Raw genomic sequence first — 25759 nt, forward strand, 5'->3', positions numbered from 1 at the left:
ATGAAGACGGAGAGTCTGTCCACAGGCAAGGCTCAGGACCAGATTGAGTGACAGCTGAACAAGATCAAAAGGATGGTGATGGGCTGGGGCCAAGCTGGGCCATGGATGTGCCCAGCTCAGGGGGCACGTATGGCTGAGCAGGGCTGTGGAAAGCTGGAGCCTGGCCCTGCTGTGACCTTGCAGCCAAAGATGTTAGTGGCTGTGGGGCTGACTTGGAGTCTTGGGTGGGTTGGGGAGCCCTGAGGGTAGGCACGGTAGCTCAAGCTGGTTGTGCCCTCAGGGCCCATCAGCTAACTAGGACTGCACAGGACCTAAAAATGTCAGAGAATGTCTCCACACACCCACTATATTCCTTTAAGACCTTCTTACATTGTTTAGGTCTAAATACAGTTTACATGAGTAGCATGGCAAGACAGATAAGTGTGTGCATGTGACAATATAACAAAACAAAACAAAACAAAGAGGAGAGGCCTGAATTACAGACAGAAGAAATCTAGAGTTCTCCAAAAACATAGCAGCAAAAAGTTCTGACAAAGCAGCCCTGGTTAGTCAGGCTCTTTATTTACAAGCACACATAGTGATAAGTACTACAGTCCCATTTTGGGCCAATCCTGTGATTTTCAAATGCATCTTTATTGACTGGTTGATTTAGCTTAAGTAGTATGAACTTCTTTTAAAAGAACCTGCAGCTAACCAACACAAAAAAAGAACTACTGTCATTATTTTGTACAATATCAGTCTAGCACAAAAACAGAAGAAAATGCCACAATCCAGTTAAAAGAAACATAAAATAACTAATGTAAAGTGTAAATTCCAAACGTCGCAAACAGCTGAGATAAGTCCCATTCTTTTTACTTATAAACCCAGCAGCAGGAGGGGAAAAGAGGTCTGAACACAAAAAACACAGCCCAGATTCCAACTCTTTCTCTCTTGAGCGTGCCTGAGCACAAGTTAGTTTGAGACAACACACAATCACACGCTCAGCAGCACACATGTGAGCAAGTGGGACAATGGCAAGGGGCTGTATAACATCTGCCCCCATCTTCTCTTTTACCCTAAAGAGCCTTCTGAATCTGTTCTCTACTTCAGAACATTCAGAGCTTCCTAAAAGAGTATACTGACGTGGATTTGCATTCCAAGGATGTTAACAGAGTCTGATTGAAGGAGAGTGGTCCAGTAAAAGAGGAAGTTATCTAAGTTTGCAGTAAATACAAGTCCTCTGAATGTATTTATTCCAGATGAACATGACAGAACAGCAAACCTGAAATTCAGGATGAAAAATGCCTGTAGAAACTCACCCACTTCATCCTTTATTCCCCCACTTCATCCTTTATTCCCCCATTTTCTATCTCCTCTTTATGACTGTCTTGCCTAGATTCTTTGCTCCCTTTTCTCCCATTCATTTGCTACTTACTGTACCACACAGGCAGTGACTCTCCTGTACTACACCACATCCCTGTCCTTCATACAACTGTATTAATGACTCCTGCTTCACACCCCCTGCCTCATTTTCCATCTTCTGTACCTCAGTGGACCAAGTCAGAAAAGGCTGCAATCTGATTTCCTCTTTCCCACACTCATCTTGATCTATCATTCCTGAGGAATGCAGAGAACTGGGATCTAATTTCTTCAGGTAAATACAGGGAACACCCTCAACTTATTTGGGACTCTGCCTGTCTCCTTCATCTTTCTCGTCTTTTCCTCCCTCTTGATCCACCCCCAAAATACAGGAATGATTGCAGTAATTCAGGTCCAGTTATTCAATCTTTAGATAAAACCCCTGAACATTCCTGAAAGTAGTTCACTCCCCAAACCACAGCCCCTCATCTGAGTTACGGCAATTATGGGAAAATCTGCTGTTTATGCCACCACAAAGTAACTGCTTTGGCATGACAGCATAAGTTTTGCACAGGATAGCATCTATCTGATAACTTCCATAAAATCATAAAATGGCCTGGGTTAGAAAAGACCTCAGAATCATCAAGCTCTAACTCCCCTGCCATAGGCAGGCTTGCCAACTGCCAGATCAAGTACTAGGTCAGGCTGTCCAGGGCCCCATCCAACCTGGCCTTGAACACCTTCAAGGATGGGGCATACACAACCCTGGCTTAAAATAAAGCAAAAAACATCAACAACAAAAAAATCAAAACAAAAACCTACAGAGAATCTTTCCCCCTTCCCCTTCATGTCTAAAAGAACCTCTCGTGTCAAAGAGTGGCACTGCTGTCCAATCACAAAAAGCAAAAGACACGTGGGAGGGACTGATCTCTCCTGCTTATGCAGATGGTGCAAGATCTGTACAGGGATGAGAGGTGGAAGGGAGGGCTAAATCCAAAAGATTTCTACCAACTTCAACTCTGCAGAAGATTGGTGCGAGGACAACACTGGTGGATAACTTTCTGTGTTCACTAGTAACAAGACCACCACTGGTTAATTGTATTAATGCACTGCTAAGGAGACTAAACTTAGATAGCAAGAAAAGCTCTCGCACTTGTAGGTTAGCTAGAAACTGGAACAGGCTATCTAAGCAGTCTCCAGGGTCCTCCTACAAGAATGTCTCTAAGAACAAGTTAGATGAATAGCTATGGACATGTTCGGTGTACTCAATCCTGCCCCAGCGCTGAAGCGGGCTAGTTGTTCTCCTGAGGTCCTTGTTTACGAGTTCAGCAGTTAGCTTCACTGAAAAGAACAAAAGAGTTGCCTAGAATTGTTCTGTCCAGCATTTGCTATTAAAAGAACAAAGGAAAAAAAAATATTCCTCCCTTCTTTCCCCCCATCCTCTCCATCTCCGTATCTCACAGCTGAGAAGTTCCCAGCCCTCAGAGTTGGGGGCTGGGAGTAAAATGCATTCTAAAACGATGGAAGCAACAGGAAATACAGTAGTCTTGGAACACTTCACATATAGCAGCTAGAGTGAGGACTATCAGCACAGGACAGCCTTGTATGGTCAGGGTGAAATATTTCACAGCTTACTGAATGCTCATAGGTATGCAGCCCGTGCCATGGGTAAGGTGCGACAAGATCAGTGTACAGGTTCCAGGCATGCCTTCCGCATCCAATGGAAAGGTTACACATGAACAACCATTTCCCTCCTGTTCATTCACTCTCCAGGAGCTCCACTACACTGGCTTGTCTAGCAGCCTCCAGTACCAGCTAGCAACTTCCAGCTGCATAAGGGAAGAGTACAAACAGTGGATTCTCTCATTCCTCAACACAGAGCCTCTTGTTTGCCCATCAGTTCACCGTTTCATTTACGGTACCCCCACCCTCCCTCCCCTCAATTTAAAAATAATGGTTATAATTAACACACGGAAGATGATGGCATTGTGCATGTGGTTAACTTCCAGTTCTCTTCCCCTCTTCTCAAGCATTCTTCTTCCTCCTCTTCAACACCCTCCCCCTGCCCCCCAATCAGTTCCATCAGTCCATCTCGCCTGCATGCCTGGGGGACTGCTGCTCACTTGCCATAGACACTCTCATCACTGTAGGCCACATAGAGAAAATAGTCCTCCTCGTGGTTATCCTGCAAGGGCAGAAAGAAAAAAGTATCAAACCACAGCCCCATAGCTCTTCACTACATACAAAATAATCCAACAGGGAAATTACTGTAGCAAAAAAGAGGCATAACCTTTCCCTCATAATCTTTCCCTTTACACTGATAGCTCCACATCCTCCTATCAGGACATATACAGAAACTCTCTCTATGTACAGCTTAACCTCTAAATTTAGACACGTTATATTTTTGGATACACTGGACTTACTAGAAAAGATAGTGTGCTGCAAATATGCAATAGAAACAGCTCTGACTGCTGCAGGCTATGCAGAAGAATGTCAGCACTGCTATGGCCTTAAGATCAGGAGGAGTGACTCGGGAGTGCTCGAACATTAAAAACAATCTCCGCATACTTTGGTATTTGATAGATGTTGTTATATTTGTCATATTTCAGAGCACCTTACCAAATGGCTGTAATTCTAGTCCTGTTTTATATATGGGCAGTAAAGCTGAGATGTTAAATGATTTAAATGGATACAAAATGTCTGCAGAATGCCAGAAAGAGAGTCTTGATCTCAACTCTGGATGGTTAGATGTACTTCCTCCTACATAACCAGATTTGAGTATGTTAATCTTACGTTTTCATTAGTCCACATATACAAATTATTCAGTCATTGTTAAAAAGCACTAGGTCAAATAAGGCTTGCAGCACCAAACTGGAGCTCTTCTATTAAAAACCACGAGCACAGCCAAAGGAGAAATCAAGGATAAATCAATCCAAGCTGCAAAACAACCATGATATAATTAATGCCTATATAACAGAGGAATATTCCTCTGATGGGCACAGAATATGCCTTGGAAGTTCAGTAAGTAACACTGCTCAGTAGAAATATTAGCAATGTTCACAATGTCCTTATACAGTACAAGCTAGTAAAAAGTACTCCTGAACAAAGAATAAGTGTTCTTTCAAAATGTATTTATAGACAGTTAGCTGCAGAGTAATACTGTGCTCTTTTACTGATTGATACTGTGTTCTTTTACTGCTAAGAGGAAATTTCTTTCATATTAACAGGAAAGCTAGCACATATGCTCTGTCTTCTGCTCCAGACACTTATGCCTTTGAAACTCAGGTGAATGATTTATTTCAGGAGCTTGTTAAAACAGTAGGACCAACATATAACTGCTGGGGAAACTGTTCACCACATGATACAACATGCTTTAAACTAGCAAAAAAATTATTAGGCTCCTCATAACTGCAGAATGGAACTTTCCAAAGAGATGATGGAACACAGCCTAGACCAAAGGGGTCCACGTTCAGGTATCTGTGGCCAAACTGCATCTACTGCCAGCTTAGTAAAGCTCAGACATACTTCAGTGAGGATATGCATTCTTCTGGACACTTGAGCAAAAAGAGAAAGCTAGGTCAGACCTACCTCATACAGCTGACCCATGGTAGCACTTGTGGGAGGGATGGTATTATTGACAAAGAAGAATAGTGCGTCCTCTGGCCTCAGGTGGATCCGCTTTCGGATTAAGAAGTAGAACTGCCCAACTGAAAAGAAACAGAGGAGAGTGCCTTAGACACAAAGAGAATTTCCAACTAAACACGGCTGTTTTCTTTTGAGAATCAAGTGATGGAAGTCACACTCTGTATGTAAAAACTAGGGAAAATGGACAGTGTGGAAAAGCAAGTAGGAACTTCATGACTATAACCACATTATCAGCCAATCCACACAGAGCTGACAGTTTCACAAGTTAATCAATACTGCTTCAGGCCATTACATTCTCTAAATCCATACCCCAACTGGTATGGTATGAATTGTTCTACTGCAGGAATTAGTGGGAAGACATCTAACTTGCTTAACCTTTAAACTCTGTACATCAAAAGCATGTAAAGAGAATTTTCCCTACTGTAAATGGGTTGGAATTCCTGAAAACAAATTCCTTATTTATTTGAGCTATTTTGCGCAAGAAAGTATTCTGCAATAAAATACACACTGCAATGGGATAAAAAAAAAGCTGCTCCTGTAACTTATTTATGTTCTCCAATGAAAACAAATGTAATCACACAAAAATGTCCACGAACACTCAGAAAAAAAACTCATGGTTGTGACTCCAACCACAGTAGTGGAAAACAATGAGAATATTTCAAGAACTTGTCTTTTCCTGCAGCACGTATACAGCCTCTGGCTACGTGAGCTAAGTCATCAGTGACTGATGATTTCACCACTGCCTGTGATACACAATTCAGTCATTTTCATCACAGCTAGAAGTCACATTGACACATGTGTATTATTTTAGTCACTGTGACACCTACAATCTCAAAGAATTCTGCATGTTGTAATCCAGACTGTAGGATACATAGATACAGTAAGTACAGCCAGGCAAACTGGGGTAGTGATAAGATGTTGAGCCTGCCTGGATTTTTCATTTTTGGTGATTATCAGATGAACAAAAGTCACGTAGTAAATCCATCTTAATGAAAATCAAGAAGAACGGAGGCAGACTTTGTTACCTGTGAGGTCAGAAGGCACAAGATACTTCCTTTTGTCTAGATCAGGTACTCTGGCTTTTGGTGCTTTTTCCACAATTACCTGATGAGGTAGAAAGAGACAATCTATGGGCATCATTAAAGGAAAGGAACCAAAGAAACAGAAGTTGAAGATGACAATACCCCTTGAGAAAGCTGGTGCTACCAGGCAATTTAGAAATTTCTTTAATCCCTAACAGATACTCAACATTAAAGAATAGACAGGTAAGAAGACAGCAAATCACTGGCAATATCCATACTGGGAGCTCAGGACTATGGCAGTAAGCACAACGAGTAAAAAATGGAAACTGGAATAAGCATAAAAATAAACCGTAATTGCCAAGGGAAAAAAAATAATAATAATAAAAAAAAAAATCAGGTCACCTTGATAGTCTTAAGGCAGGTTAATTTTGTATGAGAGAGCTACCAGGAGGCTCCTACACAAACATAAGTAAATTGAGCTGTTTCCAAGTTACAGTTCCAAACTGCCTGACACAAAAATCAGCTCCAGTCCCAGTAGTCCCATATCCTAATTTCCACATTCACCCAGAGTGATCTAGAATGAAGCAAAGAATTAAAAGAGCAGCTACAGCTTACTGAGGAAGGTTATTTTTTTCAAATCCTCAGTTCCTCAGTAGTTATCTTCTACTCTGAAATTCATATCCCTTAAGGTTATTTCATAGAATGGTTTGGGTTGGAAGGGATCTTTAAGATCATCTAGTTCCAACCTCCCTGCTACAGGCAGGGAGGTCTCCTACTAGGCCCGGTTGCTCAAAGCTCCATCCAGCCTGGCCCTAAATGCCTCCAGGGTGGGAGAATCCACAACCTCTCTGGGCAGACTGATCTGTTCTAGTGTCTTACAACTCTCACAGTAAAGAATTTCTTCCTAACATCTAGTTTAAATCTATCCTCTTCAGTTTAAAATCAGTTTCCCTTCATCCTGCTTCTGCACGTCCTTATAAAACGTCCCTCCCCAGCTTTCCTGTAGGCCCCCTTCAGGTACTGGCAGGCCACTATAAAGGTCTCCCAAGAGCCTTTTCTTCTCCAGGCTGAAGAGCCTCAGATCTCTCATCCTGTCCTCATAGGACAGGTGTTCAGGCCCTCTGATTATGTTTGTGGCCCTCCTCTGAACCTGCTTCAACAGCTCAATGTTTTTTCCCCTACTTAATATAGTTACACACATTTCTTTATTCCTACAAAATATATACTGAATAAACAACACACTGCCACCTGGACTCACAGAGACCTTTGACACAAAATAGTAATCTTCATTATATGACACAGAAAAGCATAAGTTCAATAGCTTTGAGGTCAAAGAGACAAAGAGATCTTCTGCTACATACAATTTTTTTTTCATTACCAGAGCCAGGCAAAATGCTTCTCTCTGAAATAGGAACTATCCCCAAGCGACTTGAATATGAAAAGACTTGGAAACCTTTCCAAAGCTTGGTGATATGTTTCCATGGAAATAGTGTGTGCATGTGGAACGAAAATGCAGACACTGGTGGGTTGTTTTTTCGGGTTTTTTTTTCCTGGTATGTATTTTTGATCAAGTAGAGAGATACACTGCATGATTCAATCTCCATGGCTTACTGTTCTGCAGAAACCATTTTGATCTTCTAAAAAAGAAGCTTGATTTTCTGAACTTTCTAAACTTTTTAATTCTTCTAGAACCTGTGATTGTATACACTCTACCTGAGACACTGAGAGACTAATTTCTAAGGACTCGTGCTCCCAGCCCTTTGGCAACCAAAAATCAACAGCTGTGTCAATCGTACAAAAGAAAAAGCTGAACTGTTGTGCTTTGCATTTCCTTCCTTCTTTGGAAGGGAAATGGTGTTGTCACATCAACAAACTGGTATGCCAAAGGAAAAACAACATGATGAGCTTTGTGTATTAACTTGGAAAAAGTGCCATGCCAACCAAACTCTTCTCGTTCCAGATCCAAGTATCTGCAAAGCGTATCACACAGTAGAGATGCTGGCTTGTACGCTGTGCTTCATTTAGATGCCTCCAACACAGCCAAAAGCCCTGAAAATTCTAGGTTTCTATCTAAAACACAAGTGTAGTTTGCTCTTTCAAGAACTTCAAGAACCTCAACTACTAGGCAACTGAGCTCCTTCAGATTAAGTTTGTGTTAGGACATGCATTTCCATACAAGATACAATTGATAAGTATTGTGAAGGAAAGGTAGTTGCACAATCTCACTACACAGATGCAGGCTGACCAGCAACAGTACTTTGCCTATTTTCTTACCCTGAAATGCTACAAGGTAGTACCTAACAAATTGCAGTGGAAAAAAAGCCTTTAGTTTTTGCTTTCAATTCAGAAGACTGGTAAGCAGAACTGCTAGGCAGCAGCAATGACAGGACCAAACTGACTCAAAAGGATGGCATGTATCTTAGTCATTAGATAAAGGAAAAGAAGATAGGGGGTACCTTGATTTACGCCATGGTTATGAGGACAAGGTAAATTTTGGGGGTTCTAAACCCCTACGAAGGATTCAAATCAAATCATCAAGCTTGAGACAGATCTACCTCTTGCAAAGAATCAGGGAAAAATGGAGGTGTTTTCCTCGGCTATCAACTGTAGTCAGTTTCCCTGATAACCCAGGTTACTTTGCACACCGAGACAAACGTAGGAACCTTATCTTCATGTCTGTAGCTGCTGGGTGGTGACTCTGGTATCAATGGACTGGGCCAGCATTATAATATCAGCAAAATGCTGATATATCACAACACTGAAGTGTTGGCAGCCAAAGAGACATTGTTGTTAAGGACCCTACTGTTGTGAAGGGCAGTGACAGAAATGATTTAAAAACATCTGCTGCACTCATCTGTTCCATGTGCAGCCCTGACAACAAGCCTTCCCCAACAAACTAAGTCAGGCCTCTCCAGGCAGTGTTTTCACTTCTCCTTAGCTGCAGCACACCTCACTTACTTTGATGCTGTTTTTGCCCACTAAACTCTGCTAATGCCTCTGTCTTGACATTCTTACTTCTTGCCAGACCAGATCTGTTGCTGGGCTCTCCACATGGTTCTTCACGTCACTTCTATCATGACCTGCTGTATAACCTGCCATGCTGATCCTCGGTTAACAGTTTGCCTCTCTCCTGGCCAGCTGAGCCCTCTGCAGTCCTCATCTCAAAAGACAGACCTGCAGACACTACGTGCTCAACCTAGCACTGCTGTGCTCGGGGTCCCAAAAACAACTGGGCAAAACGTACCCAAATTCTAACTTTCAAGAACTTCTGTATGCCCAGCTGTGGGCCATTCTCAAGATGAAAAAATGGTCCCACCCTACAGGGGAAAACCTAAGGTGCAACAACAGTTCTTTTGCACGCCGCACCCCCGGTCACCCCAATCTAGGACAGAACTCTCCAGTGGGGTTGGAAAGAAAAGCTGTAAAACATTTATTAAAAGGGGACAATAATAATAATAATAATAATAATAATAATAATAATAATAATAATAATAATAATAATAATAAAAAAAACTAATGTTACTATTTCTTTTTGCAATTATGGTTACAAATCATAAAGCCAGGAGTTTCCCACAGGGATTCCAGAGGGACCTGAGGACGAGGAAGGAAAGTTTAGCTGGAAGATGATCTTGTTTTCCAAACGATGGGTTGGTTTTTTTTTTTCCTCCACGGGGTGATTAAACAGGAGGGAAGTAAGGCTGAGCATTATTATTTAGCATCCATTTTTTTTTCCCCTCTCACGCAAAGGAAAAGCACGGAATAGGACTATACTGAAGAGCAAGCTCCGAAGGAAAAGAACAAACAAACAAAAAAAAGGTAAAAAAATAAAAATAAAACGCCTGATGACAGCGATTTAGGTCCTTTTTTTCCTTACAAAGAACGCCTGTTTTACCCACTCATTGTTCTCCTCCATTTTCCCAAGGCAAGTCGTAAGCTCCTTCCCCACCCTGCAGCCCCACGCACACAGGCTGCCATAATAAGATTAACGGCGTTCTTGCTGTCGAGTTACTGCGGGTGCCCGAAAAAGCCCCCCACCCCCACCCACGGACCTTGGCGTAGAGCAGCGAATACGCTCGCGCTAAAGAGAAAGCAGCCTGGAATTAATAACGAGACGCCAAGGTAACAATCGTCCTTCCCAATCCCGGTTCTTTTCTCTCTGCCAAAGCAGCAAAGCGGCAGGCGGCAGCGACAAGGACAGCAAAGAATGGCGAGGTCTGCTCAGCTAGCCCGAGGGCAGCGCTCGTCCAGCACACTCACGGGGACTCTGTCGGGGTATTTCTTCCTGATTTTCTCGCCTTCTTTTTTCCTGTACTCGAACGGGTGGTCTTCCTTGTACTGGAACTTCATGATGCGACACCGCCGAGCCGGCCACTGCTCTCCCTCCGTCACCTACGACCGGGCACTCAGCAAACGCTACGACGCCCGCGCAGCGTACGCAAGCCGAGCACAGCGGAGCGCAGCTCCGTGCCGTGCCGCTGCGTGACGTCACAGCGACGTACCCTCCCCTTCCGGCACGGTCGCCATTGCAGCGGTGTGGGAGCGCTTACACCTACAGGCTGCGCCGCTCTCGTGTGTGTCTGTGGCGGTGTGGCGGGCGGTTGTCTTTACGTTGCGTTCCTGTGCTTTTCGTTACTTTCATAGAATCATAGAACGGCCTGGGTTGAAAAGGACCACAATGACCATCGAGTTTCAACCCCCCTGCTACGTGCAGGGTCGCCAACCACCAGACCAGGCTGCCCAGACCCACATCCAGCCTGGCCTTGAATGCCTCTAGCCGCCAAAATAATCATTACATGCGTGACTCAGGGGCTATCCATGCAGCTGCGTGCCCGTCCCCATGCACCATCCTATGCGGTGTCCACGTGTGAGCACCTTCACCTGTCCGATGAGTCTGTTCTGTACGTGGTTGTGGGCTACACAGCGGAAGAAAAAGAGAAGAAAAAGGAGAAAAAAGAAGGCTGTTTTTTGTGTCTGTCCCTGTTGTTAGCAGAGCACAATGCCACAGTGATAAAAGCTAAGACCTCCACGCAAGGCCAAATTGTCTCACTCTGCAATTAGGTTGGGATGCAACAGGCAGGCATCAAGATTCTCCCCTCTATCCTCCTTAGCTTCTACAACCCAGTATATATCATTAAAAAACAGGTTAACACCCCAGTATATATCACTAAAAGACAGAGGAAGACCACTGGATGAAGCAAAAGGCTGTCGGTTGGACTGTCATGATGCTAAAAGGACGCTAGACGGTAGAACAGACCATGGAATAGAAGACTGGAAACCTCATCAATCACTGTCTGAGATAGGCGTGTGTGTTAAGTGTCTCACACATAATTGATGAGGATGTACTATCTGTAGAAATATAATGGACTCTGAATCATGTGGCCTTCCAGTACTTGAAGGGAGCATATAAACAGGAGGGGGGAAAGCTGTTTATGAGGGTGGATAGCGATAGGACAAGTGGGAATGGTTTTAAACTGGGACAGGGGAGGTTTAAGTTGGATATTAGGGAGAAGTTTTTCACCCACAGGGTGGTGACGCACTGGAACAGGTTGCCCAAGGAGGCTGTGGATGTCCCATCCCTGGAGGCATTCAAGGCCAGGCTGGATGTGGCTCTGGGCAGCCTGGTCTAGTGGTCAGCGATCCTGCACATAGCAAGGGTTTTGAAACTCGATGGTCATTGTGGTCCTTTTCAACCCAGGCCATTCTATGATTCTATGTAATCTTGGAAGCACTTATTGTGGAAATATCCCCAGTGCTTCCCGGTGCCTCTAATGAAGAATACCTGACTTAATGCTAACAAAACTTTGCTGTTAAGTTCCTATGCATTGATTTTTTCAAATCACAGGTATGTCACATAATGTCCCAGGCCAGAGGCACATTAGAAGCAGCATGTGGTGAAGGGAGTTGACTGCAAAGAAGCCTAAACAGCCAGCCAATTTTTGATGATACACACAGGAATTTCACCTTTTGTTCTTTGTTTTTTTGTTTTGTTTTGTTTTGTTTTGTTTTTTTCTGAGTGTGGCTAGGCTCACAATACTACAATACTGACCAGAAAAAGAGAAGGTGCTGAAGTATGGATCTGCATGGTCAAATCAGTACTGGAAAAAAAATGCTGCTGCCCTGGGGACATTGAACAGGAGTGCATCAAATAATTATTCCATTGCATGATTCATCCATAGAAGTGGAACTTGTCCAAGAATGATGTTTTATTTGTGCAGCAGTTTTGGTAGTAGCAGTGAGTGCTGTGTGGAGTAGTAGAGTGCCTTAGAACAAGGCAACACGCAAAGGCCACACCTGGAGCAGAGGTAAGAGAATGCAGGTTCACCGTATTTGATTCAACCCTGTGCTAGCCTGTTGGCACAGGATTAATATGAGTAGGAAAATACACACACAGTTGCTATTTTGCAGGCAGCATGATTCCATAGTGTAGTTAGAATGGACAATAACTAAATAAATCCAGACTAGAGTTAAGAGTCAACTTGAAACCATAAGAAATGGAAGACCAAAGATGGATGCTCCATTATGATGCTCTGTAAGGGCATCATAACAAAACAGTAAGCAATAAAAATAGGATGGGGAAACAGGATCAGGAAAAAGCCCTGGTCCTTTTCTAAAAATACTCATATACATCTTTTAGGCTGCTCCAAAAAAACTCATATTTCAGGCGTTAATGGTTTCTTTATCCCTATATGCTGATACACATACCTGAGTTGCCTGAAGGAGTTATCCCAATGCTGGGAAGCACCTATTGCAAATCCCCACAGTAGATTCAGGGTTTTAGTTTGTGCTCTCTGCCCTGGAAAGAGTTGTTTATCACATACTGCCCACCACCCACCTTTGCACTCTATAGCTCATTGCTTCTTGAATTCAGAGGTCTATTCGTAATGCTGTCTCCAAGCCCTGGTGACTGATCTCTCATCTTGCATGAAGGAGAGAGATGGAGGAAGCACATTTACTTAGAAGCAGATATGCTCTGAGGGTGGCAGTTCACAGATGACCTTTCCCAGTGAATGCAGGCGGGCATGAGATAGAAATCTCACCTCCACTTACAAATTAGGCATTTGTACCAGAGCCTGTCACCTTAAAATGCCTTCATAGTGTGAGGTAATGAACAGGCATGTTAGATGTGATCTTTCTCACTTGAATGATGACATCTATTTTTGGAGGGCTAAAATGTGTCTGTCCAGTTGTGTCCCTCCCCTTCCCGCCCCCCCCACAGCCCCACCCCCCTCCCGGAGAACTCTGGCAGATGCTTTAGTGCTTAACATCTCTGCACCGTGCTGTGACCTCCAACGAGTATGTGCCAGGTTCTCCTAAGGGTAGAGCAACCCACGGTGGGAATGGCATGGATCAGTGTGTCCTAGCCTTCAGTATTTCACACACACGAGGTTAGTACAGGAAGCATCACTGACTTGTTTCTCTCTTTCTCTCAGTGCCTTTAGACACTGGAGCATTTCCCCATAGTTGCTGGTAGTGTCAGAGGATCTCAGAAGGGTGACTCAGAAGCGAGGCACTGATTTTGTTTAGGCCAGGGGAAAAGGCTGTCTTCATGTCATAGTGCTTTTCTGTAACCCCCACGTTTGGCCTCCCTTGTGCTTCCTACTTGCCCACCACATAGCAGCTGCTAAATCTCCACGTCTGCAGAGATGTCGATGTGTCCTCCTCAAGGACAAAAGAGAGGAGCTAACTGCGTATGAGCTAGCACCTAGCTCGAAATCCTCTAACAAACCAGAGGCAGTCTTGCTGTTTTCCCCGCCTCTCGTGCCAAGACACGACCTGCAGACGTAACCTCTCCTCCCCACAACACATCCCACGGGACGACCGCAAATCCCGGCGCTGAACTCCCGCCCGGTGACGCAGCACGGAGGCACCCCGACAAGGTCTCCCCTCCCACTTCCCGTCCCTCCCGTCGGGGGCTGCGCAGCGCTCTGTGCACTGCAGCTCGGTAAAAACAAGCGCAGTCCTGGCGCCGCGGCGGGCAGGAAGGTGATACATGCAGGAGCAGTGACAAACAACTGAGCGTCTGACTTATAGTTCTTATTAAAGTGTCAACCCACGGGCACGTGACGAACCCCCACATTAAGGGCCCGCGTGCTAGAGGGAGGATCTGGAAACTGGATTTTTCTTTCACTGGACTCCAGGCTCAACGTAGTTCACAGGGCGGCTAAACGATGAACTTTCTTGACGTGGAGTGCTAGAAGTATAGTGTTTATGTAGTACAGTGATGTGTGTGCATGTTGTGTGCGTGGCGCTTCACTTAAATAGGGATTCCTCAAGCCTTGCCAACGCTGTAGCCATAGAAGCAGGAAATAAAAATATTTACACAGAATCCAGGGGAAAGGGAGGAGGCTGCAGTCCTTACTGTACCACGCAGCACTCCAGGGGCGGTGCTTGGAGCTTTGCAGTGTTCCACTGTGAAGCGTAACTAGCTTAGAAATGCCTACATGACTGGATCAAATTCCCTGACTTCAGAATAAAAATATCCCTGTTACTTTCTTATTTGCCTTGTTTTTCTTGGAGATGCCATCTTAGGTGGATATCTCCCGGGACAGCCCCTGAAACTACCGTTTAGTTGTATCAGCTGCCTGTAAATCAGGACTCACTTGGATATCTCTTTCCTGGGTATCTCCCCTTAGGTGATTATTCTGTTTGTATCACCACAGACTGACGTTTTAAAAAGTCTTCAGTGCAAGCACATCCAACCCATGACCCACAGATTGCACGCGTCCCATCCCAGCCTGTTGTGCAGCAGACCTCTGCCCTGTCCTACCAGAGAAAAGTATCCTTTGCTTCCACATCTTATTCATGTCTTTAGTTTTTGGCAGTACGTACATTCGTGGCCAACTGTTTTCAAGGGTGTATTACAGGAAGAGCAAAATTAGACAAAAAATCTTTGACGAACAGCTTGAGAACTCACTAAGAAATGCAACCACTGCCATCAAACCAGACTGGTGCATTGGTTTCACAAAAAAAAGGTCAAATATCTCACTGCTCTTATGTTTTTGTTGCTTACCTTTTTAATGTTGTAATGGAAGTACTGGAAATTTTAAAGTTGTGTTACTTATATGCATTAAAAATATTAGGACTGCTCAAAAAGTAATGCCTCCTATTTTATTATTTTGGTCCAGAGTATGGGAGTTGGATGTGGCCTGTACCTGTGGCAGGTAGCAGCAGAGGGATCGTCTGAGAAAATGGTGTCTGACATAGAAGAACATATGAAGCAAAGGTGTCTCTTTGAGTTTATCCATGAGGAAAAAATTGCACCCACTGACATTCACTTGCTGAATGTTTATGGAGACCAAACAGTGAAACTGAGCGTGGTGAGGTGGTGTGTTTCAGCTGTGGTAACAGTGGGTCACCTTCACTGGTGCTGATTTTTACAAGAGCAGCACACAGGCTCTTGTTCCTCGTGGGTGAAAATGAATAGTTAATGGTGGTGGCTATGTTGAAAATTAATGTTTTGTAGCCGAGATTTGCTCTGTCAAACAGTGTTATCGAGCTCTGTGTACCAGCTGTAATTTCCATGGAAATGAGTAGGAGGCATTACTTTTGGAGCGACCTACGCGGCCCAAGACAATTTCTATTCACTGAATGTGGCCCAGGCAAGCCAAAAGGCTCGATACCCATGAGATTTAGTGTCTGTTGGCCTGCTTTTACTTTTTCTTTTTTTTTTCTAATCTGGTATTTTATTACATCCTGTGGACTTCGAGTGTCTGATCAGTTGCAAGACTATTTTCTCTGAATTCACTCATCCGAAATCACTTTAGGAAACCCTTAACGAATGAAGTTGTATCTATCATCATTGTCACATCATTTGATCTCTTGCCAGCAGAAGACCCGTTACAGTCAGTCACAATGAAGCGTGAGTCAAATGGAAAAAGATGTGAGCAGACGGTGAAGTACGTGAGAGTTAGACAGTAGTGACTCTGGTCGAGGGAAATACACTCGAATCAGCAGATGATACCCAGCTCTCAGTACAAGTGACACATTAGCTTTCCCTCGAAGTGGAGATCAGAGGTAGCAAAGGTGGTGTGATGCAGAGGAGGGGGAGGGAACAAAACATTTTAAAACTGCCCTTTTTTATTGCACATCTTATCAAAATTGCAGTGTAGTTATTATAAAAATTCTTTTAAGATATCCATTCTTGTATTGCTGGGTCTGGGGAGAATTCCAGCAGCGAGATTGCTCCCCTGTGGAGAACGACTGCCATCTTATGTTAAATGCATGCACAGCTCAGGACTTGGCCGGCTGTGTTCTACGGCAGGAAAAAAGGGGTGGAGACAGTGCAGGAATGGTATGTTCCAAATGGAAACGTTTGCGAAGGCTTCCAAGAAGTTTCTGGTCTCAATAGGGCTAGACACATTTTCAGCAAATGTCTCTGCTTGCTTCAGGTCTTTACTGTGAAGTAAACAAGAGCCTTCCAGGAAATGTTCTGCAGTGTGATAGAGACGGCAGGCTTGAACTCAACTTCAGAGATCAGCTGATGAAATAGGTCACTCAACTGGATGTTTTGCAAACACTTATTATTATTTCAAGTACTGTGTAGCAGAAGGGACATACCCTTATATGTCACTTATTTATTTTATTCAAGTTTATCATCCATTACTGATGCAATTAGCAAATGACTAGGCAATTCAGGAAAAAAAAACCAATGGTGAGCTGGGGAACTGAGACCTGCAGTAAATACTTTTCTTGGATACAAAATTTCTGTGACCAGCCAAAGTCTGGGAAATGATCGAAGATCTTTTAGTTGTTCAGTTCTGCTTTACGCTATCCCTGGAGATATCTTATCAACATTCCTTTCTAGATCCCTTGATGATTGTAATCTCAACAGCAGTTACATTCCTAAGCATATTTGGCAACTTGCTCCTTTTTCTCCTTATCTACAAAATGGCTGTATTACTGTGTATTTCACAAGGAGTGTTGTGAACATCAATGTATTAAAGTCTGTGGGGTTTGGGGTAGAATAGTAGGAAGAGCCGTGCCGTCACTTCAGATAGATGTTCAGTCTGTGCATTCACATCAACATTAACATATAAAGTAATTATTAACTAAAGTAATAAAAATAAAATAAATAATGACTGCTTATTATTTGGTTTTTGATGTCATTCTCCTTTAATGTTTTCAGTTGCAGAACCTGGGTTACAGGCAACACCAATGTAATTCAACTTTCACTTTGTCAAGAGTATCTAACTGAACTAAACAGTTAGTCCATAGCAGTGCTCATCCAAGCAGTTTGATGGATATTTATTCGTGATTAATCATATCTCTATGGATCAGGAAAGACTCACAAATTATTTGTATCTGAGAAATGGCTGAAGTGTTTTAAATCATCTTCTTTAGTCTGATCTGATTTTGACAGCAGTGGTAGGAATAATTAATAAGTGATACAATATGAAGGCAACTAAAACATAATTAAATTTTAACAATAGAGTTCTTTCTTCTATTGTTTGATTTGTTATTGCACACATCATAGTTTCAATTCAAATACTAGAGTTTATAACTGCTATTTCAGAATTGCTATATATCATATTCAAGACAAGAGTGTACTCCCTCTATATATCCTGTAGAGCATTTAGGGAACTGTAAATACTACTATGCTATCTTTTGCTTACATGCAGATTGTGTACATGTAGCCTCTTTTTCTTTTTTTTTTTTTTTTTTTTTAATTACTGTGAATGGTTGGTGCTTTCCTGGAGTTTGGTTTTAATATTGGTTGCAAGACCCTTTCTTATCATTTCCTTCTCTGAAAACCTCTGCCATCCCCAGGAAATGCAGGCTGTAGGCAATCAGAATGAGGTAGCATCTCCCTGTAGGTATCCAGCACCAGCCTATAAGGCTCAGTGCTTTGATCCTGCTGCCTGCTTGTATATGCAATCTGTGAATCTAGTGATGTGTGTGTATAACAAATGCATCCAGGGATTGCCAATGGTCAGTTATCTCAAGGAGTAAAAAGGAGCTATCCAAACACGCTGGATCTAGAACTATCTGGAATTTTAGTCTCATTTTTTCCCCCTTTTTCATTAGACTAAGGAGGTTAATCTGATATTCCTAATGTTCTGCACTAGTGTTCTGCAAAGACTGGCTGGGCATCCTTATCCTCGGCAGATGTCTGCAGTTTTTCTTTTGTCACTGGATCCAGGTCTAGCACTTTCTGCCCTGCCCTGGCAACTGTGAATCTGCTTGTGTGTAGAGCTTCCTCGTAGACTGGAGGGGTGTCTGATGCTGCGAGGGGTGGCGTGCCCTGCGCAGTGTTGTGGGAGTGTGACACCGCTAGGATCCTCCTGGCAGCTGGCCCAAACACCGAATGAAGAGCTGAAAAGGAGGAGACAGAAGCTATTTGCCTCATCCTGAAAGCACTGTACAATTAAAGTGGGACAGGTAGACAGGTATATTTGCAATGCACACGCTTTTCTCTCACCATGGCCTGAATGTTTTCCCACCCCTTAGTCCTCCCCTAGATGGAGGAATGAAGCCCCATCAGCAACATTCCATAATTACTCCATCCTCTAATGCCATCAAGGATCTGGTAGCTGCCCATAGTCCACCCAAACATGTCTTTACACAGTTCATCATCTGACCATATTTGCTACATAAGGCCTGGTGAGTACCTTAATTTATAGTATTTACAGATGCCACATTCCCAGCACCTTGCCAGCCCATTGGAGGACTTGATATGCCTCAGTCTGGGCATTTTATGGTGCAACCGCCACAGCAGGGCATGCTGAGGTGCCCACTATCTGACAAAGCCAACTCACAGGTAATGGTGCTCTGGAGGGTGTTGTCATGATCAAAAGCAATGACAGTGACCTCATAGGGTTGAAGACCTGATTCCTCCCCAGCCTGACGGCAGTGAGTGAGACAACATCTCACGCAGACAGAAACCAAGCCGCACAGCAGCAGCAGTCCACCAATCACAACCACCAGCCTGGAAGAAGAGAGAAAACTGAATATGGACAGAAAGATATTTTTTTATTATTATTATTATTTGGAGGGAGCACATTAAAATCTCAGCTTGCTTAAGGCATATCTAATGTCAAAGCTAGGCACAATCATCTGGAGCCTTTTTCAATAGAGTTTGACAGTCTCCAGAGGAAGGGATGCCATGTCCCTTTCAGGCACCAGTTCCTGTGTGACATTACCTTGAGGTAAGCATTTTTTCCTTGTCTAATCAGTTTCCCTGGATGTATTTTCTCCATGACCTCAGATCCTTTTGCTACGCACCTCTGAGAAAACTCTGGCTCTATCTTCAGTCTAGACCTACCTTAGATAGTGGAAAACATCAGTTAAGTTCCTTTCTCCCTACCTCTTAGCCTCCCCCAGCATGAGTAAACCTAGTTCCTCCTCATATATGTCCCCTAGTCAGTTTCTCGGATCCAGTTGTTGTTGCTCCAGTTTGTCAACACCTCTTTTTTTAATGGGGAAACAAAACCAAGCTAGGTATTCCAGGAGTGTCCTTAAGAGATAGAAGTAGAGGGGAAAAACTGTAACTCTCAATCTGCTGGCTTCACTCTGACTAATGCAGCCTTGTAGATGCCCAACAACTGCAATTCTTTTTAATCTCTTACTGAATTACTAAGGAATCAAAATGAAATTATTTAAAATAACGGGCCTTTTAAAAGGCGTATAATGACACATGAAGGCTTTATTAATATTATACTTACAACTATACATTAAATTTAAAAAAAAATGCCAGTGATGGCAATTCAGTGTTTGCCAAAGACAACACAATGACTAAGGGGCTGCCTTGCTACTGTAGAGCATTACAGGGCATAGAGGGAAAGTGGGGAGTAGCATCACATTTGAGTGTGTTACAGAATCCCATTTAATCCCACTATTTGCTGTTAGAATTTCCCAGTGATGCACATATTTTAAGTAATCATATGCCATCTTACCAAATATACCACAGACGGATCCACTCTGTACCTGAACAGCTGAGGAGAAAAAATAGTTAGACATAGAACAACAAAATAGGAAGATCTCCCACTGCATTCTCTTCCAGCTCCCTTCACACTCCTCACTTAACCTCCAGCTTGTAAATGGCACAAATGATGAGAAATCCACAGTAATTCATATAGGAGACAGTTGTCCAAACTCATCAGTCTTACTGTTAGAGGTGAGTTTTTCTTCTGTTTGGCTTTATCTCTTAATTGTTTACCTGATATTTGTGCTTAACCAAGTCTGTTTTCACACCTTAGGGATCTATGTCATGTAATTTCTAAACTTCCTTACTTTAATATCTTCACCATTTAGTCTGTCAAATGTTATCATTTTACTTTTTTTTTTCCTCTGAATTTCTTTTTGATTTCTTTTCAGCCCTATACTGTGGGAACATTCTGGATCTGTGTTGTATGTTCCTATAGTTTCAGTCAGCAGACCTTGCCTGTGCATTTTTCAAATACATTTCTTTAATCAAAACAGAATCCTCATTTTTCCCTTTTTTTTTTTTTTAAGCACAGTCAGAGTAGAGTAGTTCAGTTGGAAGGCACCTCTAAAGATCCTGTAGTCCAACTGTCTAATCTCTTCAGGAATAACCAAAAGTTAAAGCATATTAATGAGGGCAATGTTCAAATGCCTCTTGAACACTGACTGACAGACGGCATCAACTACCTCCCTAGAAAGCCTATTCCAGTGTTCAGCCACGTTCATGGAGATTTTTTCTTAACCTCCAGTCTGAACCTTCCCTGCTGCAGATTTGTGCCATTCCTGCATCTCCTTAATTTGTCTTAATTTCTGTTATTCTTACAAACGACATCATCAAGGCAGTATCTTTAAAAAAAACAAACTTTCAAGGAAAGGTCACTTCCAAATTCATAGCCTCAGCCAATCAAAATTACACCGGAATGCTCTTTATCATAACAGTTATCAAAATAGGAAGCAAAAATGGTACTGCAGGATCAGTGCGTCGAACAGGTAGCAATCAAGACATTTCACTTTGAAAGCAAGGGACATTTTATCAAAGTTTTCAACAGTCACAATGTAAATCAGCTTTTCTGGAAAATGTCTGCTACCATGTCATAACAGTTATGTCTTTATCCTTGATGGTTGTCTTAAAAGAGTGCAATACCTACAAATACTCACAATTCAGCATTGAGACACCCTTCCTCACTTCTTACTTTGGGGAACTGGAAGGAGAAACACAAGATATGCAACCTTTATCTCTGTTACATAGACTGTTAGCAGTCTGAATTTCCTATGAAAAAGGATTTACTGTTATCTTTAATAATTTTCTTGTATATTCTGCTCTAGATTTGAAGTTACTGTGATACCAACCACACCATTTTCACATCCCAACTTCATATAGTCAATAAAATCCTACTCAGCATTGTTGCCAGTGAAGACCCCAACTTCCTTCACACTGATCACAATTTTCCCTTTACCCACCAAAAACTGTCATGCTACAGATACAAATCATTCTCAATGCTCAAATATTTGAAGCCCTAAAAACTCCTGCTACATATTACACTCCTACCCTTCTCATTCTGCCTTTGTACCTTGATTTCTGTGTTACCACCCCTGGAATTGCAGCAAGGATTCTCTTCTCCATGCCTACTCTTACTATGCTCAAATCTTTCTACTATCACAGAAGTTCCTGTTATCAGCAGGTGCCAACACTCCTCCAGCTTTCCCACATAAGTCCACAACACAGACCGTGTTAAAAAGAACTTGATGTGACTTACCCATAAGAAACATCCTAAAACAAAGCAGATAATGACTGAGTTATGCATCCCCATGGGGTGGATCTGTGGCCTTTTGCTGTCTCAAGCTACTCGGTATCTTTTCTCCTTCCTAGCTTCTGTTCATCCTCTCCAGTCCACTGATTAGAAGGAGCAGATTCCTTCTTGTGTGTTGAATCCCATCTCTTCTTCCCACTCTAGTTCTTTCAGTCTGTCTCTGGATCTGTCCCTGGTCTCTGCCCTTGAAGTTTTAGCTTCCCTCTTTTTGCTCTTTGTCACTGACAGCTCCTGTTTGTTTCTGCCTGTCTCCTTTGCTTATTTTCTTGGTATGTTTCGTTCCCTCTTTTGAAGGGATCTCTAAAACCTTCCAGTCAGATCAGGAGAAAAGTGGTGGCTACGAGTTTGTTCTTTAGATGTTGAACTAGCTCAGTAAAGGGCATCAAGAGATCTCTGCAGACCTGACCCTGCCCTTCTATGAGCAGAAAGGGTCTGAGTTTGTTCATTCCAAATTATTCTTCTCCCCGCCCCTACCCTGAGGGTGAGTGGGTTGAAGGTCATGTTCTTGACCTGTTTAATTGGAGGTCAGATTATTCTCCCTCCTCCAGGACCTTTTCAACCCCTGTACTCATGTTGTCCTACTTCTGCAGGTTCAATCTACTGAAATTGGCCATTGGATATTCCTGATGAAATGAAAGCGTTTGCAATATAGTAAGTAATTCCATACCAAATGATTAATGTACACTGTTACTTCTCATGACTACTCAGAATAGTACCTTTTAAAAATTGTGTTCACTTTCCCTTCTGAATAGCTAAGGTAGAAAAAAAAAAATGCCCTATAATAATGTGTTACTATTTGTGACTGGAAGCTGCCTGGGAGCTGGTGTATATGTTAAAGGCAGGATAGCATCTACAGAAACATGTTGCTCAGTGTTGCAGTCACATTAATCTAGTGAATCATTAGCCTTGTTGATGCATTTTAGAGTTGCAGAGCAGAACCAATGGATTCATGAATGTTATGTATTCTTACAAGGAGGCTAAAAACCATTTACCGTTCCTTAATTACAAAAGTAGTGATGCAGTGTAAACATGCATTTGCATGAGTTGGGTTTCTTCTTATTTTTCTCTATTTTTTCTCTCTCATTACTTTTGCTTCAAAACTAGTCTGATACTGAAAGGTTTCTGTGTTTTGGTAGATAAATAAGGAACAGAAGCACAAGTGATTGTTTTTGTATTTATGTGGCACATGGATGATTTTCTTTTATCTCTTTCTTCTTAAATTCTTTTGTGTATTATAGGAATTCCAGTAGGAAATATTCCTGCCCATGGAAGAAGAGTTGGAGACAGATGATCTTTAAGGTCTTTTTCAACTCAAACAATTTAATGTTTCTATGATTCTATGACTTAGAAAAAAAAATAATGAAGAAATGTGAAACAGCTTTTCTTGTATGTACAGCCTTTAAAACTGATGGGATTCAGTGTAGAAGTGCAAGTTATCCATGTTTTTCAGGGGACTTTTCTCATAATTCAATAGATTACCACTTGTTTTTTTAGCTGAAATTCAGGACTTCAAATACTACAAAAATCAAATCGAAAAAAAATAGAAGATAAAATGATTAAGTAATTCTTAAGAAACAGTATCAGTGCAGTATGAAGTGACCCCTCCAAAAGCATACCATAACTCATTCTTGTTAAGTTTTATTGATGATCCTGTTTCTATTTATATGGCATTGCCATTAATACTGTGCTTCCAGTAATTTATCTGCTGCCCTGCTAGCCTGCCATCCAATGATTATTTAAATTTCTTCACTGTCTCTTGTTATTTTGCCTCAGTTATCCCTCTATTTTGTCTTTATTTTATATTAAAGTAATTTTTCTCTTTATATTTTCCCTTACTGCCTTTCAAATGGTTTTAAAAATGTGATCAGACTCCTACAGACTTGCTAAAATGAACAAAAATATCCAATCATTGACTTATCATTGTTCTTTACCACTGCTTAAAATCTACAAGTCCATGCCATAGTAAGCTATGTGATTTCCGTGTATCCTTCCTTGGATATGAGTCAATGCATATTTGAGTGTGGGCAGAATATGCTTGTGTCTTATGTCAGCTATCGTGTTCTGGTTTTATCAAGGGGTGGATGTCAAGGCTGTTTTTTTATTTATTAGGTAGTATTATCTTAAATGGGAAAAAAACTTATAGCACTGAAAACATGCCACTGTACTGCTCTCAGAGTTTGTCGAGAAATTACTGCTTTCTCTTCTAAGGAGTATTCCATTAAAGCCAACTTGATTAGTCATACCAAATACTTCCCCAGAGACATTTAGAAATGTAAAATATAGAACACTTTTGGGATTCACAGGGCCTCCCTGATACTTTTGCAGGTGTGGAAAGTCATTATGAAGACTTTTTTTAAATCTTTTATGATGAATAATGATAATCTGAAAGGGTTCTAGTACTTGCAAAGTAAAAATAGATCTTTATTGAATGAACTGTGTGCAAAGAAGCAGAACACTTCTACATTTCATTCTCTTTGCATAAGAGTTATTGTGAGAAGGTATGACAGAAGATTCACAAGCATCATCTTACTGAAGAAAAAGCAAGAAGCTCCTGGAAATTAGCATTTATCAGTCTATTTGTGTCTGCCCAGATGATGGAGTCTGAGTCACTGTGTTCATTTTTTCCGCTTCAGATAAGACTGAGACTCTATGCTAGTTGGTGCTCTCCTTTTGTCCCAGAGATTCACACACAGCTGGTGAGACCAGTCGTCCTTGGGCTGAATGCAGTAGTGCCATATACAATAAATCAGAAACTAGTTAAGTTTGTCCACCATATGTCCATGCACCTGAAGTTTGAGAGTGCATGGCACAGACTCTCAAGCAGTGACTCTGCCTTGGATGCAGTGGAAACCCTGGCACAATGATATGCTGCTCTGGTCCATTAATCATTCTTGCTAGAAGGAGGGAATTATCACATGTCACATGTAACTGAGCCTAAATTGCTGCTGGGCCTGAGCTAGTCTAGGAGCACGGTGTTGTTCTCTGGTATGTACATTTTCCACCTGCCTCCCCATTAGTTCACTTGATTTTTTCAGCTCGCTGCCTTTTACAGTGCAGACATACTTGGAACAACTGTTGAGAAACCTGGATTCATTCATGTCCCAGTAGTGGACAGTGGCTGTGACGAGACTATGTGCTACCCTTTCAGGACAAGCATGATGTGCTCATAAGCAATAAGCAAAGGGGATAAGTATAGTTTCCACTTCATTTTACCTTCATTCCTCCTAGCCATCTTAGAAAGTGAGACTGGGAAGCCCTTCTAGCTAGATTTTCTGAACATTAATCACTTCAGAATAAAGCCAGGAAGCAAATGTCCCTGATACTGAATAACATCAAGTAATTGTTTAGACATAATCTAAAAGTAACATCAGTTCCTCTTCACCTCTTCTCTTCCTTCTTTTTAGTTCCAGAGAAAGGACTTATTCTCCAAACTGGGTAACTGTGCATTCGTTCCATGAATTCAGAACTGGTGATTGCTATGCATATACATGAGAGTTAAATACTATTCTGAGACTGTTTTAGCCTCCTCTGAGTGTAAACAACCTCTGGCGTTTCTGTGTCATGAAATCCTTTAAAATAAGAAAAAAAAAAATCTGACTTCTATATGAATAATTTTCTCAAATCCCAATGACACTGACCATTCATTTAATCCCAACCAGAATCTTATAATCTTATGTCTACTTCTCCTGTGGGAAGAACCAAACCTTTGGTTTCTCCTGCAGCCTTGCCAGAAATAACTGAAGAAGTGACGTGTGATATGCGGAACTGAGGTTTGTGACACTGGAAACATTACTGATCAAGGAGGTCCAGCCTGCCAGAGCAAAAGGTAGCAGTGGTGTCTGGGGGCAGTTTTCCACAGGGAAAACTTTCACTGTGGAGAAAATTTTTTACACGGTACTCAGAAGAGATTGTCACCTACATATTTCAGGTCAGATTCTGGGATCCCTTTGGATTCAAGACTTCAAAGACATTGAAGGGATAGAGGAAAGGAAAGAGGTTAAGAAGAATGGATGTTGGAAGAAA

The 25759-nt window shown here is 42.1% G+C and overlaps 2 protein-coding genes and 1 long non-coding RNA gene across 5 annotated transcripts; 1 reads left to right on the forward strand and 2 right to left on the reverse strand.

Annotated features, from left to right (window-relative positions):
* Positions 1-540: 540 nt before the first annotated feature.
* GABARAPL1 (GABA type A receptor associated protein like 1) lies at positions 541-10476 on the reverse strand. The gene is made up of 4 exons (XM_001231887.7): positions 10263-10476; positions 6009-6087; positions 4927-5045; positions 541-3523 (listed from the first exon to the last, which is right to left on the reverse strand). Exons 1-4 carry the CDS (start codon positions 10350-10352, stop codon positions 3458-3460), a joined length of 354 nt encoding a protein of 117 aa, XP_001231888.1. The 5' UTR covers positions 10353-10476; the 3' UTR covers positions 541-3457.
* Positions 10477-10520: 44 nt separating this feature from the next.
* Positions 10521-16471, forward strand: LOC121107415. Of its 2 annotated transcripts, XR_006940019.1 has the most exons (4): positions 10521-10574; positions 11848-12307; positions 14639-14781; positions 15790-16471. It is a non-coding gene; the product is annotated as an uncharacterized LOC121107415 (long non-coding RNA). The 2 variants fall into 2 exon arrangements; XR_005841550.2 differs by having other exon boundaries at positions 14639-16471.
* Positions 16472-16564: 93 nt separating this feature from the next.
* On the reverse strand, positions 16565-22155 carry TMEM52B (transmembrane protein 52B). Of its 2 annotated transcripts, none has more exons than XM_424100.8 (5): positions 21683-22155; positions 21084-21127; positions 19898-19936; positions 18761-18930; positions 16565-18317 (listed from the first exon to the last, which is right to left on the reverse strand). In XM_424100.8, the coding sequence occupies exons 1-5, from the start codon at positions 21734-21736 to the stop codon at positions 18067-18069; spliced, it is 558 nt and encodes a 185-aa protein (XP_424100.4). In that variant the 5' UTR covers positions 21737-22155; the 3' UTR covers positions 16565-18066. The 2 variants fall into 2 exon arrangements, with proteins under 2 accessions (XP_424100.4, XP_040507465.1); XM_040651531.2 differs by having other exon boundaries at positions 18761-18948.
* Between the last annotated feature and the right edge of the window lie 3604 nt (positions 22156-25759).

This window comes from Gallus gallus, chromosome 1 (assembly GCF_016699485.2).
Source record: "Gallus gallus isolate bGalGal1 chromosome 1, bGalGal1.mat.broiler.GRCg7b, whole genome shotgun sequence".
Taxonomy (NCBI): Eukaryota; Metazoa; Chordata; class Aves; order Galliformes; family Phasianidae; genus Gallus; species Gallus gallus.

Excerpts from the sequence above, each read along its gene's own strand:
- GABARAPL1 (XM_001231887.7), bottom strand. The coding sequence starts at position 10,352 with ATGAAGTTCCAGTACAAGGAAGACCACCCGTTCGAGTACAGGAAAAAA. Across the intron at positions 6,088-10,262 it reads AATACCCCGACAGAGTCCCC|GTAATTGTGGAAAAAGCACC; the intron begins GTGAGTGTGCTG and ends CTACCTCATCAG. Across the intron at positions 5,046-6,008 it reads TGTGCCTTCTGACCTCACAG|TTGGGCAGTTCTACTTCTTA; the intron begins GTAACAAAGTCT and ends GTTTCTTTTCAG.
- TMEM52B (XM_040651531.2), bottom strand. The coding sequence starts at position 21,736 with ATGGGGATGCATAACTCAGTCATTATCTGCTTTGTTTTAGGATGTTTC. Across the intron at positions 21,128-21,682 it reads TTTTAGGATGTTTCTTATGG|TTCCCCAAAGTAAGAAGTGA; the intron begins GTAAGTCACATC and ends TTCTCCTTCCAG. Across the intron at positions 19,937-21,083 it reads GGGTGTCTCAATGCTGAATT|CTGTTCAGGTACAGAGTGGA; the intron begins GTGAGTATTTGT and ends TTTTCTCCTCAG.